The sequence below is a fragment of the Excalfactoria chinensis genome, chromosome 5 (genome assembly GCF_039878825.1).
Source record: "Excalfactoria chinensis isolate bCotChi1 chromosome 5, bCotChi1.hap2, whole genome shotgun sequence".
NCBI classification, from domain to species: Eukaryota; Metazoa; Chordata; class Aves; order Galliformes; family Phasianidae; genus Excalfactoria; species Excalfactoria chinensis.
The window spans coordinates 31,614,317-31,633,423 of NC_092829.1; the positions used below are offsets into that span (position 1 = coordinate 31,614,317).

At 40.8% G+C, this 19,107-nt stretch overlaps 1 protein-coding gene across 6 annotated transcripts in view; it reads right to left on the reverse strand.

The window, feature by feature from the left end:
* Nucleotides 1–19,107, reverse strand: part of DPF3 (double PHD fingers 3) — a 166,817-nt gene that overhangs the window by 84,438 nt on the left and 63,272 nt on the right. For all 6 annotated transcript variants that reach the window (XR_011903702.1, XR_011903701.1, XM_072337811.1 and 3 more), the window contains exons 2-3: nt 14,941–15,101; nt 9,841–9,948 (exon numbers count right to left, since the gene is read on the reverse strand). Coding sequence is in view for 4 of the 6 variants with exons in the window: in XM_072337811.1 (XP_072193912.1) it covers nt 9,841–9,948; nt 14,941–15,101 (269 nt within the window). In the remaining 2 variants the exon portion in view is untranslated. The remainder of the gene's footprint in view (nt 1–9,840; nt 9,949–14,940; nt 15,102–19,107) is intronic.

Genomic DNA, 19,107 nt, shown 5'->3' on the forward strand with positions numbered 1-19,107 from the left:
CAAATACAAAACACATGGAATACAGAAAAGATTTGAAATCCACTAAAAACATGCTTAATATCTTGACAATTGCAAGGGAGCAATTGTCCCCACAGAACGGGAATAATAGACAAAAAATCCACCGGGGAAGGTGGTGGAAGGTGCAGGGATGAGAGAGAGGACACCACCACACTCTTCATTCTACTCTCAGCAAATCTGAAAACCTTGGGTTGTAAGATCTCACGCAGGACTTTATATTAACATTCATTGCTCTTCACTTTATATACACACCAGAACCTGCTAGAACTTTTATAATACTTCAGACTACAAAACAATTCAATTTGCTACGTGCCAGGAGAACAACAAAATTGAAGGAAACTTTTTAAGAAGTCATATTTTGAATGCAGTGACATTCTATGATGTTTATTTTTAAGTCCTTTCTTACATAAAACAGTGCACACATTCTATTAAGAGATAAATCTAGTATGGGGCTCTATCTTGCAAGATGCTCAAGTACCAAACCTGCAAATCTGGTCCAAACAATTCTTCTACATGTAAATTTGATTTTAAGCATGTGACAAGTCCCATTAATTATGAAAAGATCACTCATGTTCTTAAAGCCCAAGCTCAGGTGCTTTCTTCATCTGGAGTTAGACAGATTGGCATCTTAGAAGACTAAGCTGTGGGGACTTGATCCTATAAAGCCCTGTTCATGTGATTACCAAAGAACTCCAAGGATTACTCACACAAACACATAAAATAGATGCTATGTATTCAATAGAGGATACACATTTCATAGGATCTTGTGTCCATTACACGCATCTAAACTATTCTTGTGTTTCACAAAAGTCCCTTTGCCAACATAGCTTATTATTTTTAAGGAATTTGTACTGGCCGGCAAAGTGCCAGGAGGTTTGCTGGCAAAGCTGCTCAGGTTCAGCTCTAGCTGCAAGCTTGCCACAGGACAGCTTCCCACAGCCCCTCCACTTAGCTGGAGAGTAGTTCAACTACTGGTAGCAGTAGTTCCCCAAGGTCCTCACAGCTCTTTCTTCTGCAGACCCAGAGAGGACTGCTTTGGCAGCCCATGTCTTGCCCCCAGCATCTGCTCAAAGAGCAAAGACATGCTTTTTCAAAGCCACCTTTTCTCAAAGAGTATAATCTTATCCTAAGCTCACCTACAATTCCCCCCTTTTAAGATTAAGGGGTATTTATTTCAGAAATAAATAATTCTAATGGTTATGTAAAGACATTAATGTTAATTTCATAGTAATGGGGAAAACCCCACAGCATTTTCTCTCTCCAGTAGGAATAATGTCTCCTAGAGACCTTGCATTCACAGTTAGGCTTTGGCAGCTTAGGCGGCACACACTGAAAAACCTCTTCACAAAGATGCTTCTTAGCAGCCCAATGTAGGTCAAACACAGAGTAGCCAAGAACAGTGGAAGAACAAAACAATGGACTGGATAACATAGAAAGGACCACACATAAGCACCCACACAAACAGTCTCAGGTATCTCAAACCAATATCATCTCAGTTGCCTCCAAGCTTTCCTCACACCAGTCACACTGCAGAGGCTCCAAGTTCATCACACAACTCACTCCTTCAGTTTAATGGCCTGCTACAGTAATCTAGTTGCCCCAAGTCATTTTCAAAATAGCCTGACTCCAAAGTCACCTTACTTTATTTTCACAAATATATTAAACACAGCTGAGATTACACATCAGTGGAAAAATCACCTTCAAGCATCTGCCAGGCTTCTGAACTCACAACAGCCTTGCATGGGGTCACTGTGTGCAGTCTACATTCTCATTTTCAGGGACAAGACTCAGACAAAGATTTAACAGTTTCCAAAATGGCTTTATCTCATTTAGTTGCTACTTCTGCCTTAGCCTAACCACTAACTGCTAGAGCCAGAGGGGTCTGGCTTCAATAGGCTTTTGATCAAAATCCAGAGAGGTTCCAAAGCCCAGTGGCTTTTGCAAGCAGCTTTCTCCTAATTATGCAAACTAGCTGAGCCACACAAGAACCAAGAGTAAACCCAGGTGATTCATGTGAGCAATCTTAGCTAACCAACACAGTTCTCACAATAAAATTGTGCATATAAAATACTTGCAGTGACCTGTTCCAGATCCTGCAACTGAAAGAGAAACTATTTACACAAGTTAATCCTGTAAACCTGTAGGGTAACAGCAGAGTGAAGCAGCAGCAATGTTTTTGTTTTCTTGAGTGGACTATTTATAGCATATTACTTGCTTTTCTAGAAACAAGCCTGTTTTATACCTGCAAAATCATGAAATCTCATTTGAAGGGAATATATATTCAATTTCATCCTTAAACTTACTGAGCTAAATTAGACTAAGAGCTTCTATCTCAGTGCACACGACAATGCTTAGCAAGGACAATACATGAACTAAAGGAAAAGTCAGAAGTTACCTCAATCATGGCAGTCACACAAGGCAGAAGGCCAAGTTACCAGTGGCCAAAGTGAAGTAAGAAGAGTTACACTGCACAAAACTTTAGGTAACTTTCTAAGGTTTAAGCTGCTCAGCCAGCCTTATGGAAACTGATGCAACGACTCACCTAAACTGAGTCTATTTATTTGTATAAATGGATGTGTAACAAATTACTTGTTGTCTTGGCAATCATAGTACACATACAGCCAGGTTTTGCATCAGCACTGGTACACTTTCACACCAGCTTTGCAAGGCTAAATGCTGATGGCCAAAATGCTTATTAATGGCATTTTAAAGGCTTGGAAAGTGGTAGACTTTATTCAGACATTCCTTTTTATTTAAAGGCCTCCCCTGCTCCTCCCAAGCTCTTTAAAAAGAATTATTAGCTAACTGTTAGGCACTTCTCTGAAAGAGACAAATCAGACAGATGTTTTTAGGACCTCAGTTTGAAACACTGAAGAACAGAGAGAAAAGGAGGTATTAAAGAGATATTCCACTGCCCTTTGCGCTGTACAGTGTAGTGGCAATATAAGCATGGGGTTGTTTGGCAGAACTTCAAATGAGGAGGTTGGCACCTCCAATGCAATTTCATTGCAGGATTTCCTCACTATGATTCCATGTCAGTGAATACATGCAGGAAAGGATAGGTTCTCTGGTTTTCTTGGTGCCACATAAGAAAAGGAGAACAAACTTTATCTGGCCAGAGACTCAGACTGCCAAAAGTCCAAACTGTTGGAAGCATTAAAGGGTGGCTGATGAGATGGAATAGAGCCTGGTTATGTGTGTGTATAAAAGGAAGGAGCAGATGCACAAGAAGGTCCAACATTGATGTATTTTGTCTTGGTGACAAAAGTTATTTTTTCTAACCTTAATCATAGCTCAATGCATAAAGGTCACAGAGCAGTAGCTCTTTCCTATGGTGCCACATCCTGCTGTGAACAATCTGAAGGCAAGATTAGTGGAGAATTGGAGCCTACTGTTTTTATCTGTGGCATTGATGGACTCATCTGTAAGCTGCAGGCTTATCTGATGAATAAACACCTACTTAAATTGAGGACAGTGCTCAGGTACTTTGCTGGATAAGAAGTCAAAACAAAAAACAAAAAACCCAACCCAGCAGAAATCAATATTTACTTTGGTGTAAGTAGAAGTTAGAGGTGGTAAACAATGAATTTCCCCCACCCATTTTCATGTCAGGTTCCCAATTTGCTAAAGAAATGATGAGAAGAAAAGCTGGGCTGTTGAGGAAGGATTCCTACAGAGTTGATAAATGTTCCTTCTCACGTGCTAAAATTTATTATTTTAGCCCTAATTAAAAGATAGACATATCATAATGTAAATCTTCAGTATGTCCCAAAGAGATACAAACATAGGTATGTTAATCCAACCTGAGGATTCAGCACAGCTACTGTGCAGACATGCACTGTAACACCATATGAGAACGGATGCTTATCCACCATCTCTACCATAAAAAGTATTTATTTATATATATTTTTACTTCTACCCAAGGTGCCAAAAATATTGAAGGGTATAGTTGAAAATGAGATCCACTCTATTCCTACAAAAAACTACTGGGTAGCTGTGGGAACTGCACAGTAAAATTCTTTGACGTGAGTTATGCAACACCTTCAAACATGAACCTCACCACTGTCCACAGTCTGTGAGGTTGAGCTGTTTGACATCTCAATTTTTGCCAAACACTTGATATAAATACACCACAAAACTGTTTTTTGGCACCCCCTACCAAAATCAAATCCCATTTCTAAAAAAAAATAAGAGTTAAAAATAACCTATTCCTGCCAGAGAAGAAATGTGTTAAATGTTGACTCATGCAGTAGGCTCAGTCACTCTCCTACCCTAGTTTTACGAGCAGCGAGTTCCATTCATTTCTGCAGAAGTGACTCCTGACCTACTTCAGTGTACGTGGACCAGAGTCAGGCCTTGTCCTTGCAAAAAGCACACTATTCATTGCTCCCTCTGCTGGCCCTGCAGCACAACCTGCTTCTGCGCAAGCCTGAATACAGAAGCAGATACAAGCAGAGCCCATTTCCAATCCTATCACAATGAAATATCCAGCAGGTGAAATCAGGAATTACTATGCAAAAAGGGGAAAAGAAAAATCCAAAACACACAATATCTTAAAGTATTAAAGAGTATACTATAAAAGACAGGCAGGAGAATGTTAAAAGCCAAAGTACTTACATATGCAAATATACTTGAATATAAAGCAAATTTGCAAATACATTTGAATCCCAAGAGTTTGGAGGGAAGACAGCAAAAGACACAGCATCTGGTAACAGGCAATGAAACTCTGCCTTATGTGAGGAAGCTAGACCAAGTTGTCAGAGAATAAAAGCTGCACCTATTTGCTGGCTGTTTGTGCCACGTCTGCCCCAAATTTTGATTACATCACAGAAAATGTTTTCAAAAACCACAGAAAATAAACAACTGTAATATTTTAAAACAAAACAGTAGTGAAACAGTTATCCACAGAAGTATCTTTGGTAAAGTCAGATCTGCAGAAAGCTGTCCGAAGTCTGAGCAATTGTTCCTCTGATATTATGGCCCCTTCAGGAATATCTTATCTGAATTTCACAGAAGTACTCTACTTTGACACCAGAGATATCCTGCCAGTTTTGATCCTAAGTCAATCTTTATGGATTTTAAAAGGGGGCCGTAGGTAAAGTTTAAAACACAAGCAAAATTTATCCCTTAATCACAGAGAAGTTTCCGTATGTTACATAACAGCAAAACTTTTTGTTAAAAAAAAAAAAAAGTGTATTTCCATACAGAACTCATAGGGAAACAATACTGCTGTCTGGCAGTACTGAACAAGAACCAGCAAGTGACTGTGTAGAAAAGCATTGAAATAAAAACATAAAACTGGTCAATACTAATTGGCTCATCTTAAGAAAATGCTAAAAGGAAGTTCTCATTAGTGCTTCAAATTATTTCTAGGCTCTAATGTTTTTGAGGGTATCTGACATATCAATAAGGAAAAGAGAACTCAGGAGAACTGAGTTCTGTGTTCTTGGTTTCAATTTCCAACTGTTCTACAAACTTCTGTTTAGACCTTCATACAAGTGATTTATTTTCTTTGTAGTTTGTTTCTCCAATTTGAAATAGAAGGACTTTCTTTGTATATCTTATATTCAGACCATATTAACTGCTATAATGTGGCAGATGGTATAAGACAACTTCAAAATGATCCCCGGGATAGTGGTCTAACAAGTTGCTTGAGTCTCTAGATGCTATCGTATAAATGATAGTAATGCTAATTCTGCCCTGTGATTTTTAATTTCAGCTTAACACAGTTATCTCAGTGAAGTGCTCCACCTTAAAGAGCACTGATCTCCATGGATATGCTGAACATCATCTGCAAGAGCTGAGGGCACTTGGCACTTCCCAGGATAAACATAGTACCTTCTTCTACAGTCAAGCAGTCTCTACAAGGTAAGCTGAGATGCTTGGAATAGATAATAGCTTATCTGTAAGGAATCCATTCATTTGTTCACAATCACAGAGGTGTTTCCCATATGTCAGACGACAACAGATCAGGCATTGTTCAAGGGCCGTCTGAAAATCTGGTCTCAATACTTGCCTTGAACAAGGTCCATCATAGCAAAAGAAAAATATTTTTGTTTATTTTTACTACTTCAGAGTTGTTAACAGGGAAAAATAAATAAATAAATAAATACATGGCTATTTCTGCAGTTCAGCTGAACAGCACACTACCCAGTGGTAAGTAAGAGGATGAACCCTAACACAGCTCAGTCTCACCAGAGCAGCAGCACACACATATTGTACTCCACAGCCACCAAATGAATGGGAAGGTTGCCATCTCTAAGACCTCTCTGTTGCCTTTCAGAGTTCAAAATCAAAAAAGCCATATTCTCTACATTTGTATAGCATGTGAAATGCTTAAACAGTTCTGTGTGCGTGCATGTACGTATGTATCTATATTTAGCCATCTTGTAAAACTGAAGTGGGACACTACCAATTTAAATTCCAGAGTTTGCAGCCATAGGCATCCTGTCTGTTCTCATTTACATAGCTGCAAATCTTGTGTAATACCCAACTGTCAGCAGGGTTTACTGTAGGTAATACCAGTTTCACAATGTTGATACCTGACCCAACACAGAATCATGCTATCACCCAGTACCACAAAACCACTAAGCACGTTGGGCAGGGAGCAATTAAGATTTCAAAGGTACTTGGGTGTAATCAGGGCATAACCTTTCTTCTATTTCAAAACCTCATCTTTCCAGCTGCTCTGATATTACTAAAGGCCAGAATTCAACTGCTTGCCTTTGTGGCACTTGCAATTCAAGCTGATGGTAGGAGAGTTGGAAATTCTCCTCCCTTTCCTGTAATATAACAGGCTATGCAGCTCAGTCCAACTTTCTTCTCTCTCCCATTCCCACAGTCTCACATCAACCATACAGAGGATCTCTGCTCTACTCTTCCTCTCTTATTGGGCAGGAGAACAGCCAGATAAGGAGCGTGCTTGGGAGCACAACCTGCTTCCAGTCCTCTCACTGTTCCAATGCCATGCAAATACAACTGCCCAGTTTTGCAGGCAGCTAGGCTTGCCCATACTTGGTTGAACAGAATGAGACAGAGACCTACTTTCATGAGTATCACTAACATATCAACACCTAATAACTTCAACACTTCATATCCATTACAATGATGAAAACTTGGCTGCTCTTGAGGCATAATGTTTGGTTCCAACGATACGAATCTGTTACTGAAATACAAAGATTAGTTCATGTGAAATTAAATGTCAGGAATACTTATTCATAAAGATCTGATAATAATATTGACTGCATTGTCATTGAGGCCTTTATCATAAGTAAGCTTTGGCAATACTTTCTACCACATATCTATTGGATAGGCTATTGGAGTAGGATGGAGGATGCTTAGAGCGTTAAACAAGAATTCTAGGTCTTTGTATCTCCCAAATTATCCAGAACTCTTGAACTTCTAGATGCAACTTATCTCTGTAATGAACCACTCCCAAAGCCCAAACAAGCATTCATATCCTCTTTTGTTTCCTCTAACAGCTAGATTAGAAACTTTTGAAGTTGAGATTCTCTTTTGTAATTTTGCAGTGGCACTTTTAGTAAAAGTACATCTGAAAAATAATTCTTAAATGTAAAAATGTTTTACAAATGTAAAACTTAAGAAAAATAAGGCTTAGCCCTAACCTGATGCCGTAGAATTGCATTGCTTGCATACATTATATAACATATAACCAACTCAACAGTCTCCTATCCTAAAAATCAGCTACTTCATATTAACCCAGCACAAGCAAGGCAAACAGTGACCTACTACTGAGAACAGCTCTAAGTCAAGATGAGGATGTCCAAAACCGAGGTACAGTGAAACTGAAATATTTAAATCAGTTTTCTTCCAAATTCATTTTATATGTCCTGCATCACCTCTGTGCTTCTAAGGGATTATAAATCACCATATCTGTGCCCCACATGGTCACCAAACATTTAACTGAGGAATAAAGAGGGCAGCAGAAGGTAGATTCCTCGATTCAGCTAGACTTTATTTCAGTGATCCCCTTCAGAAAATCTACAGCATTTCTATGATGCATGCTGCAAATAAATTAAACAACCTTTTTTGTTCTAAAATCATCAAAAGTTACCTTTAAATGGAGTTCCAGTGTTTTCTGTAGGTCATATACTTTCAAACTCAAGAAAGGAAAAATCCCATTTTGGCTAGTGAGACTATTCCAGATATGCACAGATGGACTGAAATTATTTCATGGTGTAACTGATAAAGAAAGTTAATCACTAGATAGAAATTGGTTGGAAAATAGATTTAAATGGCAGAGCAATATAACTTGCCTTATTTGGCTGCCAGTGGCAATGCAACAGCAGTAGTGCTCCTGAGATGCAGAAGAGACGTTTATAACAGGGAAAACAACACAGAAGCAGACATGCTGAGGTCTCTTTATCTGATAACTTTGTGGTAATTGCCTTTCATGCCCTGTGGCAAGTAGGATGCACTAATTTGGCATTCAGTGAGTACCGCACAGAATCATAATGCAAACAAAGAAGCATCTAACTCCACACTACTGCTTTGCCTTACTAAATTACAAAGGCAAACAGTGTTTGCAACATCAAAAAAAGAGTGATGTAGAGATTTCCATGGGCCAACATCATCTTCTTCCTCCTCAAGTTCAGTTTCACTGACATCTGAGTAACCTGACTTGATTTCAATTGGCCTTTTTGGCTGGCTTTGCTACAAGGTCTGGTTCTGTCTACTGGCTGAGCTTTAAGCCTTGGTCTGCACCCCAAAAGAGCAGCTGCAGACACTTCTTCCTTTTATCCAACTGCCTGCTCACATCTGCCAGCTTGAAGGTAGGGAGTCGTCAAACGTCTGTTTCTACTAATATCAACAAGAATTTTGCCTCTGATTTTATTGGGTTTACAACTTGTCCATCTACTTCTTCTTTCCTCCTTTTCATCCATCACTGCACAGAAGCAAAGTTATCAGTACTGCAGTGTATAGCTCAGTTCCCAGACACCTTTTTCTGTCAAACAGGTTTATTTTAAGATATTCTTAATTTACATTTTAGAGATTTCTTCTGTAATTTTTAAACTGGCACTGTCTCACCTCTTAAAAACCACATACAGCTGTGCACTCCCTCTTTCTCATAGCAGCTGACCCAAAGACAGCAAACCTTTATTACTATCTGCAGGGAAGAATGCACAACACTACTCTCTTCCTGACAGCTGCAGCTCCTCCACATCTGCTTTACAGTTACTCGCTCAGCATCCAGATTCATCACTTCACACAGCTTAATTGTGTGGGAAGAGTACCAAGGACAATAACAATGAAAGAAGAATGGACTAAGGTACGCATATAGGCATACACACACATACAAATGTGGCATAATTTTCCCCACATAAAAAATACTTGCTAATTTTTATTTTCTGCTTCAGGAAATAGATTTCAGGTCACACCCCTGGTCCCTTTATGATAAATCTCTTAAGTGTAACATTTTTCACACACAGTGGTCTTCTCAAAGACTAGTTGGCAAACGACAGAGGAAGATTATGTATTAATAACACATTGAGGCATGAATTAGCAAAAAATTGATCCTTCACATCCCTATACATTTACCTGTGGATGCCCAGAATTCACTCCTATGGAAGGTAAAATCAGCTCTCATTTCCTTCAGAACAAACCATGCACATTTCTGCAAGGTGTGAGTTAAGTACAGAGTTTAGTGGTTACTGTTACAGCAAACTGAGTTAAGGTGTAATAAATGCAAAGAGAAATGGATGGAGAGAAACAAAGATGGAGTCCAAGATCTAAATGCCAGGTTTGCGTGTATGCCAGCTGCTCTGCAGCACGGGAGAGAGAGAGAGGCAAACAAATACGTACCAGGTTTAATTTCCAGCAGCTTCAGCCTGGAATCCTCGGGAGGATGCAAACGCCTCTTTTTGCGCCAGCAACGTGCCGGGTATGTGTACAGCTGACCTGGGGCCAGGCCTGAAAATTAAAGGCAAGAAATAAAACATAATCACATTTCAGCCTGAAAACCACAAAGCACTGTCTCTAGCATCTTTTCTCTTGTCCTTTCAGCATCTCTTGTCAGAGGATTCAGTCCTGCAAATTGTGAGGCAGAACTATGCACTCAAGGCATCCAGCACTCCGGAGGTTCCTTGGCACCTCTAGGGATCAGGCCTACAGAGAATCTAGGTCTCACTCATACACTTCACTCAGCTCACTGAAACCAGAGCTGCACATAAATAATTTGTGATTCCTTCAGGGTAAATAGAATTTCAGACTCTCGTGGGTCATGGGGTGATGCCTCCTCCATGGGCAGAGAAAGCGCCTTGGGAAAGAAGAGATGAAGTTCCGACACACAAATCATAAGGCCCTGGTATGCAGACCAGCTTAGAAAATGTCTTCTGAGTGGAAGGAAACAAAAAATCCACGAGATCTAGCTATTAGGATTCTGTATTTTCACTTAAATTCTGGAGTTCTGTTTAAAAGCAGACCTTCGTGCCCATGTCCTGAATGAGGGAGGAAATATGGCAGTAATGTTTATATTACTGCATGCTCCATTGATTCACATTTGGTGATGCTGGCCTCTGAGCTGCCCTGGCTCTCATGATAGGCATCCCTTAGCCAGTCCTCAAGCTATGCTTTGTTCTTGTGTATTCAGGACGCAGCAGGGCCCTGTGAATGCATTGCTACTAAGAACACAAAAGCACACTGCCAAGTTACTGCCCCAGTTACCCTTGATACCCAACAAGATCCAGAAATGCTGGAAAAATGTTGTTCTCGCCCCTGCTTCCCCTGACCAATCTGTCTGCCACTTCTGCTTTTAGTCTTCTGCCTTCTGCTGTTAGTCTTGAAGGGGCTACGGAGGACAAATGAAGCTCCAAACCCACTGCCCCCAGAAAACAAGTAAGACCACATAAGAGAGAGGACAGCAGTAATGTTACCATATCTGAAATAGTACCACCAGTAAACAGCTGGACATCATTTAGGCAGCACGAGTAAAGCAAAACAGCTCAAGAACAGCAGGATGGCTGAAATGCTTGCTCTCTGACATTCCCTCTGAAACAGCCTGGAGAGCATATCAGCTCAGGAACAAAACTGATTCATTGAGCCAAATGCAGATAACAAAAAAAAAAAACCAAACACATCGAATTTATTCACCTTCTCACCTCAAGGGAATGGGCTAATCATGTTCTGCAAGCCCTTGGCTTGAAATAGTTGAGCTGTTGGGAATGCCAACAGTGTTCAGACTTCAATGATTTCCACCTGCTCCCTGGCCTTGGTGCATAAATGGAACATCTACATCATACTGCCTGGGTATGGCCAAATGATAAAATGAATGTTCACAGAGGTCCTGGCTGCCTCAGGTCACAGGGCATGCCTGGGGCTTTCCACACCCTCTTTTGTCACTGCACAGCTTCCTAGGCATTATGCCCAACACAAGAAGGATGCATCTTGGTGAGCGGCACATGTGACTGGTTTGAGAATAAAATGTGAATAACCAGTACTTCTACAGTGCTTGACACACTTCTTCATGGCACTTTGCAAACATTAACCACTGCAAACAATTGCTATTATGGTGGTGTGGATTGTGCCACTCTGATGCGAGTCATTAAAGAGGTGGAGGCAAGATGCCTCACCCTTTCACAGTAGGTTCTGTTAAAAAATTTGCTCACAGCATTGGAAAGTGGGGTTGTTAGACTAAAGAAACAGGACATAGAATCAGCCTTCCATTGCACAGACCTCCAGAGAGGAGTCCTTTGAATAAAGTGGGCACCACAGCTTTGAGCATTTGTCCCAGGCAGAGAAAAGCAAGGATCCACTGGAGTTTGGGGGTAATATCTGTTAACATGGGTTCAGTTATTGTGAACTCACATATGAACGGACAGTTCTAGACTCAGCCGAGACAACGAATGGCAACTGCAAACGATGAAAGGCCAATGAGAAACACAGCAGGTATCCTTGAATAGATGAAAGTGGAGAATTCTCCTCCCTAGGGGAAATGCAGCCCACTCCAGGTGGCAGAAAGGCTCCTAAGTTCCCCCAACACCAGCACCCAAGGTTGTGGAGCTTTTTGTTTCCATTTGCCTTTAGACAGTATTTCAGGTCAGGAATACTAAATGAGAGTGAATCCAGCACACAAGACAGATACCAAGAAGGCTGGCAGAGAATTTCTGGAGATGTTCAGGTCTCTCTATTCCTTTTTTCAATATCCTTGCTCATTAATGCACAGCCACCCAGTGAACAGAGACAGATATCAAACTTTATCTTGATTTAGACTCATCAGATACTATCTTCAATCCTCTGCCCTGGCACCTATCTGTCTCCATACTGCCTCACATGAAGCATGGACCATCGACTGTTTACACAGAGGAGAAGCAATAATAAAAGGCTCTGTTCTGAACAGAATCTAGCCCCTGCACAGCTGATCTTTCAGGGCATATAGAAATAACACTTATGCATGTCTTGTCTTTAGTTGTAGCTGAGCTGCATCTCCCTCTGGGGCCTTATAGGGCAACCAGAGAAGGTTCCAACCATTTGCTTATAGAGGAAATAGCAGAACCTGCAGTGAGTTATGTTGTTTATCTCATTAGTGTAGGAGAGTCATAACTCAAAGCTCCTGTGAAAGGCTGGGGGAGGAAGAGAGAAGAGGGAGGGAGTTATGTGCAGTATTGTGTGAAATTAACCCTGAACTGTTTATCATGAAATGCAGTTTTCTGACTCCCTTAACAAAGAAGACAGTGAGAAACTGGGTTAATACACTGAGATCCCAACTCTCTGTTTTTCAAACTCTCTGTAAAAGAAAATAGTTCCTGGATCTTTGCCATTTGTCTTTATACAGTTTTTCAGGTTACAGATAGTAAATGGCAATGAACATAGCCACCTTAGCATCCATCTTGTGTGCTGGCAAAGAATTTTTGGAGACGTTCAGTATGAGCATAAGTACAATGTGTATAGCCTGAAAACAGGGACGCTAAAACTAAGCAAGGATGCTTTGACCCACCATAACGATACTACAAGAAATAGATGATGCAAAGAGACCCAAGGGAGCACTAAATGGGCTAATAAAAATCAAGAAAGAGCAGAGCAAATATGGGGGAGGAGGGCTGCTTCATTTTGCACTGATTATTCTAATTTAAAATAACAAAGACATCAGATTTGGTGGCTGAAACAAGTGCAGAAAGCCTGATTCGCTTAAGACTCTCTATGAGGGATGTTCCACCATTAGTTCCCACTGGAGCCACTGACTCTTTTGCAGGGGAAGCCACAGGAAAGTTCAGTGCCAGAAGTGAGCAAAAAGATTTGCACAGTGAATTTGCCAAAGGTTGTCCAGAGAGCCAGTGACAGAGCTCTTGGCTCCTGGAGTGATGCTGTAACTCTTTTAGGAGGATTTCCTCCATAAATGCAGAGACACCAATGAGACCCATACAAGACTACGTTTGCTTATCTTTGTAGCAAGTGCTCTTGCCAAGACATCATTTGTGTATATAGTGGATGTATACATGTTTATTACTGAGTTCACAGGGATTAAAAAACAACATCTTGCTCATAACTTGATGTTACAAGAACAGAAAATGCACAGCCAAACTGATTAGCCAAAAAAGAAAAAGAAAAAGAAAAAAAGAAAAAAAGAAAAAAAGAAAAAAGGAAAGCTAGCCTTTCAGATTACTGGAGTAGTTTCGGCAGTTGAAGTATTCTTAGGATATATTTAATGTTGGTGAAACACCTGCTGTCTCCTGCAACAGAAGTGGCTGCATTTTATTACAGTTTTCTGGTGGTACTGCAAGACCACACTACGCCTATTTTGAGTTTGTTAGGAATAGAAGCAGTACAAAGATATGTCCCTTCCTATCCTAGGAGGTGTTTCAGATAAGCACTCTTCAGAGGCATCAATTGCTTTCCTAGTCTGCTCATGGGAGGGGAGGCAAATATCGTTTGTGTTCCTCCTGCTACAGCTGCTGCAAGCTAGCCAGTGGAGGAGGTAACAGCAGGCTGCACCTACACACAGTTCCAGGTCTGGATTTTTTTCTTTTCTTTTTTTCAGTATGGTTTATAGGAATTGACAGGGATATGTGCACATGGTCAGTGTCTGTGCGCACTTGACTCCTTCCTGCCTGGATTCTCCAGTACTCACTGAGGGGGGGAGAAGGGGGGGAATACAAATCCACTCCTGTATTGTCAGAAAATCCATGCCTATGCTAACTGTGGATCAGATACTGAGTCACACTCTAGCAAAATTCTCACTGGGTTTCTGGGTTCAAAATTCTCACAGGAGTCCTGTTTAAGTAACATCAAGCCTGTGAACTGGTGATTGTCCTCTGCTTTCAACATAAGCATTTCAGATGGACTTACTCTAATGAAGGAAAGACTGATCAAAGCCTACTAAAATAATGGTGGTCTTTTCCCCTTTGGATGAGAACTTAGCCAAAGGTCTTTGAGGATGCATATCAATTTTTTTCTGCAGCTGAGGAAACTGAGGCTCCAGAGCTGATATCCAAACTTGTCCAAAACAGAAGTTATACTTACATTTATAATCATCAGAACAACACTAATTCCAGAAGCTGGGCTCTCCTGTATTTCACCTCCACTGTACATACTTCCTAATACAACCCCTTATATTCAGCATTCACCTGAGACTTTCACCTCTGCTTCTCCACCCTGAACATAATTTCAATCCTGCTTACAGAGCAGGGCATTGTGCCTTCTACAGACTGGGATCAATAGCATTAGAAGAGCTACAATGATACAGTCTTAGAAACTACCATGTCAGGCACTTCTTCGGGTAGAGAGAGAATAATTAGGATCAGCTCTCTGCAGTTACCAAAGGAAATCCCCTGCAGGCACAGAGGTTTAGGCAGTTTCTCCTCTGCGTGGCCTGTAGCAGGTTTGAGTTCCTATTAATTAAATCCCATGAGGGCTCAGTGGCCAGACCTCCAGACATGTGCACGCACACGCAGACACAATGCTACCAACCTGGTCCCCTGTGCCGCTTCTCCATCCAGATGTAGCAGTTGTTCTGAGCAACCCCAGTCTGTGAGTCCAGGAAGGGAAGGCGAACGCTCCGTTCAGCACACAGCCGAGAGTTGTAGCTGCGACAGTGCTCAATTGCTTCTTTGTAGAACTGGTCCCCAAGCCTGCCAAAAGAGACAGGGCAGAGATTAGAAAAGGTTGCTCTTCCCCTTAAACAAGGCTAGGAAAAAGGGGGCATATATGGTTGTCTTATTCAAATGGACAACCAGAAAAACTTCCCCTGAACATGTGAAAAGCTGACTGACACCATACACTACCAAAGCAGATCATGCAGAAATTGTCATCAAAGGATGATACTCTTTGGAAACCAGACACAGATCTTTTCAGCAGGCATAGTTACTGAATGAGCACATGGTATAACCACACTGGCTCCCGACCCAGGGCCAGGCACCATGTACACAGCAGTGACCTCATTCTATTGTCTCTCTTCCCCTGTAGTTTGTCCAGCCAAGTCAGCACACCAGACAAGTCAATTTTGTGCTATAGCAACTCCTGCAGTATTATTATTATGTGCAACCAAAAAGCCAGACAGGTTTACAACTTCAATCCAGCATTTCTTAGTCCAAAGAACCTAGAAGAGCAAAAGACACGGTCCTCATATTGTGTGTTTCAGAGTCATGAAAACACACACGTTAATAGCTTGAGCCACGTCTGCAATGCTTACACTAGTTTTCTCTCTACCATTCCAGAGTTTTCCACAGTCGGGTTTAAGGCACCAACAGCAGCAGGCTACAATAGCAGCTGGTATGATCCAGCATGGCAAATCCTTTGTTCTGGAGTGCAGTGGGAAAAACCATGCTATAGACAATGTCACTTGTTTCATAAATATTGGGTCAAAAATTCTGTCGAATCTTCATATTCCCCCGAGAAAGGTTTGAAAACTCTGCCTGCTGGAGATTACCAAAATCCTCTCTCCAAATTGTTCTAAACAGGGAAAAGCATCAAAGTAGAGCTACCCTAAGGACACAAAGCAGCTGTCATGCTGGAGCACTGCAAAGTAGGTGGGCCACACTGCTGAACCTCATTCTTGATCTACTGTCAAGGTGAAATTCAGTCGTGACATGAATAGCTAGGAAAGCTACCCATCAGGGGTAAGTTCATTAGAAAATAGGAGCAGAATGAGATACAGCTTAACTTGCTCTGACTCCAACATTCATTAGCGTGCAAAAAGAGTATAACACACAGCAAGGGAGCTGGAGGGATGCACGCACAAAGGTAAAAGAGGCTCCCTTTGCTGTTCTGTTAGTTGTTTATCTGCTACCCTCTTCTATAGGCACAACTGCCATTTTAAGATGCCAAATTGGTGCAAATCACTATTTTGCTGTATCTGACAGCCTGATACTCCTTTTTTATGTCACTTGTCATTTTCACCTCATAACTTTCATGGGAGCAGTACTCTTTCCCCATGGACTGTAACAGTGTAGTATTTTCTTGTTGACATGGGCTGATATCAGAAACTTACTGAAGAACAAAAAACAGAGGCAGACATCTCTGGCTCCTCCTTCTCATTTCTGATAACCAGTTCCCAAATCTCAGGTTACTCAGTTATGGATAATGTTAAAAGATTTAATGAATCTTTCTTCTGCCTATGTACTCAATTGACTTCAACTCACCTTTGTTTTTCACACCTAAACTGTGGTGGAGCAACGAGTTCCAAAGCCAAAATATGATTTGTGGGGAAAAAGAGCATTTTCTTGTGTTTTAAGCCATATCTCAATAATTCACAATTACAAGTCCAAAAGTCTTCCACCAGGTCACTTCTTTAATGGATGCAGACAGACCAGCATGCCAAAGCTTTCAATGTGGAACGAGCATCACGGACAGGCACAGAGCCCATCTTGCTGATCTTTGCTATGTCCATTCATGATGCAATGACTTCAGCTGCTACATTTCAAAACATCCAGAAGGGAGAAAATAGGACAGTTCCCGACAAGCAAGAATTAGACCCAGGAGCCAATGCACCTTTTGGCTACATAGATTTTCCAAAGGTTGTTAAGCTTTTCCACACAGCACATGTTTGTTTGAATCTAGTATCTTGCAGCCCTGTCCCTGACCAGTGACTACCAGTCCAGGCAACAACTGGTCTAAGAGGGGCTGAAAAACAGAGCTCCTACCTGCACAAGAGAACTGAACTATGGGAAGGGACATTGCAGAGGGATGCCTCTGGACACAGAATCACCCACAATGACCTCAACCCCATTTTCCCATTAAAGACAGCAGAGAAGGGAAGGGGGGCAGAGGAAAGAAGAAAAGATAAGCTGCACTACTATACAAAGAATTTAGCTAGGAAGAAATGAAAGCTTATTAAAAGCTGTAATTAAAGTTGTACACTTGTGTAATCAAAATCAGTAACAAGGAGACTCCGGCTGATCAAAGATTAACAGCTCTTTCCACAAATGCTTCAGCTTCCACAGAGCTAAGTCAGATTCCCCTACATTAAACCAGGGATGCTCACAAGCCCCAAGGAAAAAGGAAGAGCACAGCTTCATGACAACAAACTGTCACTGCTGCACAGGTTTCTTTATGCTAAAAACTACTCCATTCATTAGAATATACACCTCACAAGGCACACACTTACTAACAAAAACAATACATCTCAGCAACCCAGATACAGCACCTGGCCAGAGATGACTGCAGTTTCCATCTTCTAAAACTGAAAGTAACTATAAATCTTTGAGCAATAAATATTTGGCTTTCAGTGACACCATCAAGTAGGGTGTAAGATTACGTTTCAGATTTTTTAAGTGGGAGAAAAGGGGGTTTGAGATCCCAGTGTGTTTAACGACCAGAGAAGCTGCCAAGTTAATGTGTCAAATTCATTCTTCACACAATGATGTACTCTTAACTGTTTCATCACATTTATTTTTAAAGGGTTACAAATACACGCCTTAGAGAAAGATAACAATCTAGGAGAAGCATTCAAGTCACCACTGTACTTCAGGAAAGCTTGCCTTGGCTCCACTACAGTGAGCACGGTCAAGAACTCACCCCCTATCTATTCACTGGGAAAGCCAGTACTCAAGTACTGTGCCCTTGAGGCTTTGTCTTGAATTTAATTCTGAATGGAATTAAAATGAAAAGAACAAACAATCAAATACTGGAAAGTAAGGAAACAGTATTTCACTATGACAGTCATATCCCTGTGGAAAACAGCTTCTCCCTGCAACTACTTCTGGATGTTTAGTTGCTTGTTTTGTTGTGGTTTTTTTTTTCCACCATTAGTTTTCACTACAGTGAATCTCACTCATTCTAAACTTCAGTTCACATTTTGAAGGAACTTATGGTTATTTTTTCCTTTGTTTTCAACACGGTGTTACATGTTCAAACAGAGTATATGCTACGATATGCAGGAAAAGTAGAAAGTGTTATTAGGAATGAGGCAGAAAAGGAAAGGTCCTATTGTGCTGGTCACTGTAGAGTCACAGAGGTGTGATAAGACTCAGCTCTCTCCCAGAAGATTTACAGTGGAACTGGAGAATAGACAAGGGCAGGAATAAGACTGTTGAGCATAGGAGTTCAAATGGAACCCAAACAGATCAGCTGAGTTTGAGTGAAACACATTAATAGAAAAAAAATAAATAAAATAAACAGACATTAATAGTGAAAAGTGTATTATATATGTATTATTATATGTCAGAAAGATTAATGAGCTGGTGTTACAAGCTTCTTAGCTTTCCCAAGTTGTATTGCCAAGGAAGACTTACACTTCATCTCCTCAAAAAATACCTGTAAAAACTATGGGGAATTTCTGTATTATTTTTATGAAAAGTATGTATGACTCAGTGCTGTGCTGTGACTGACTGCAAAGGTCGATTCTTCCCTTTGAGAGAGAAAGACAGGTCACACTAACTTGTCTAGATTTATATTCGCAATACAAAATCATCATCATACACATAGATTTCAACAATGTTGGGGGAAAAAAAAAATCAAGGAGCAGACATAAATAACTGCTGGTCAAGGGATGCAAATCACACAATATAGCACAACTGGAAATACAGAATGAAGTTTTCAGCACACTGCAAAAAAACAAACAAACAAAAAACACAACAACAACAACAAATCCACAAGTGAAACCCTGCAGGTTTCTGCCAAGTGAAACCCTGGGTGGAC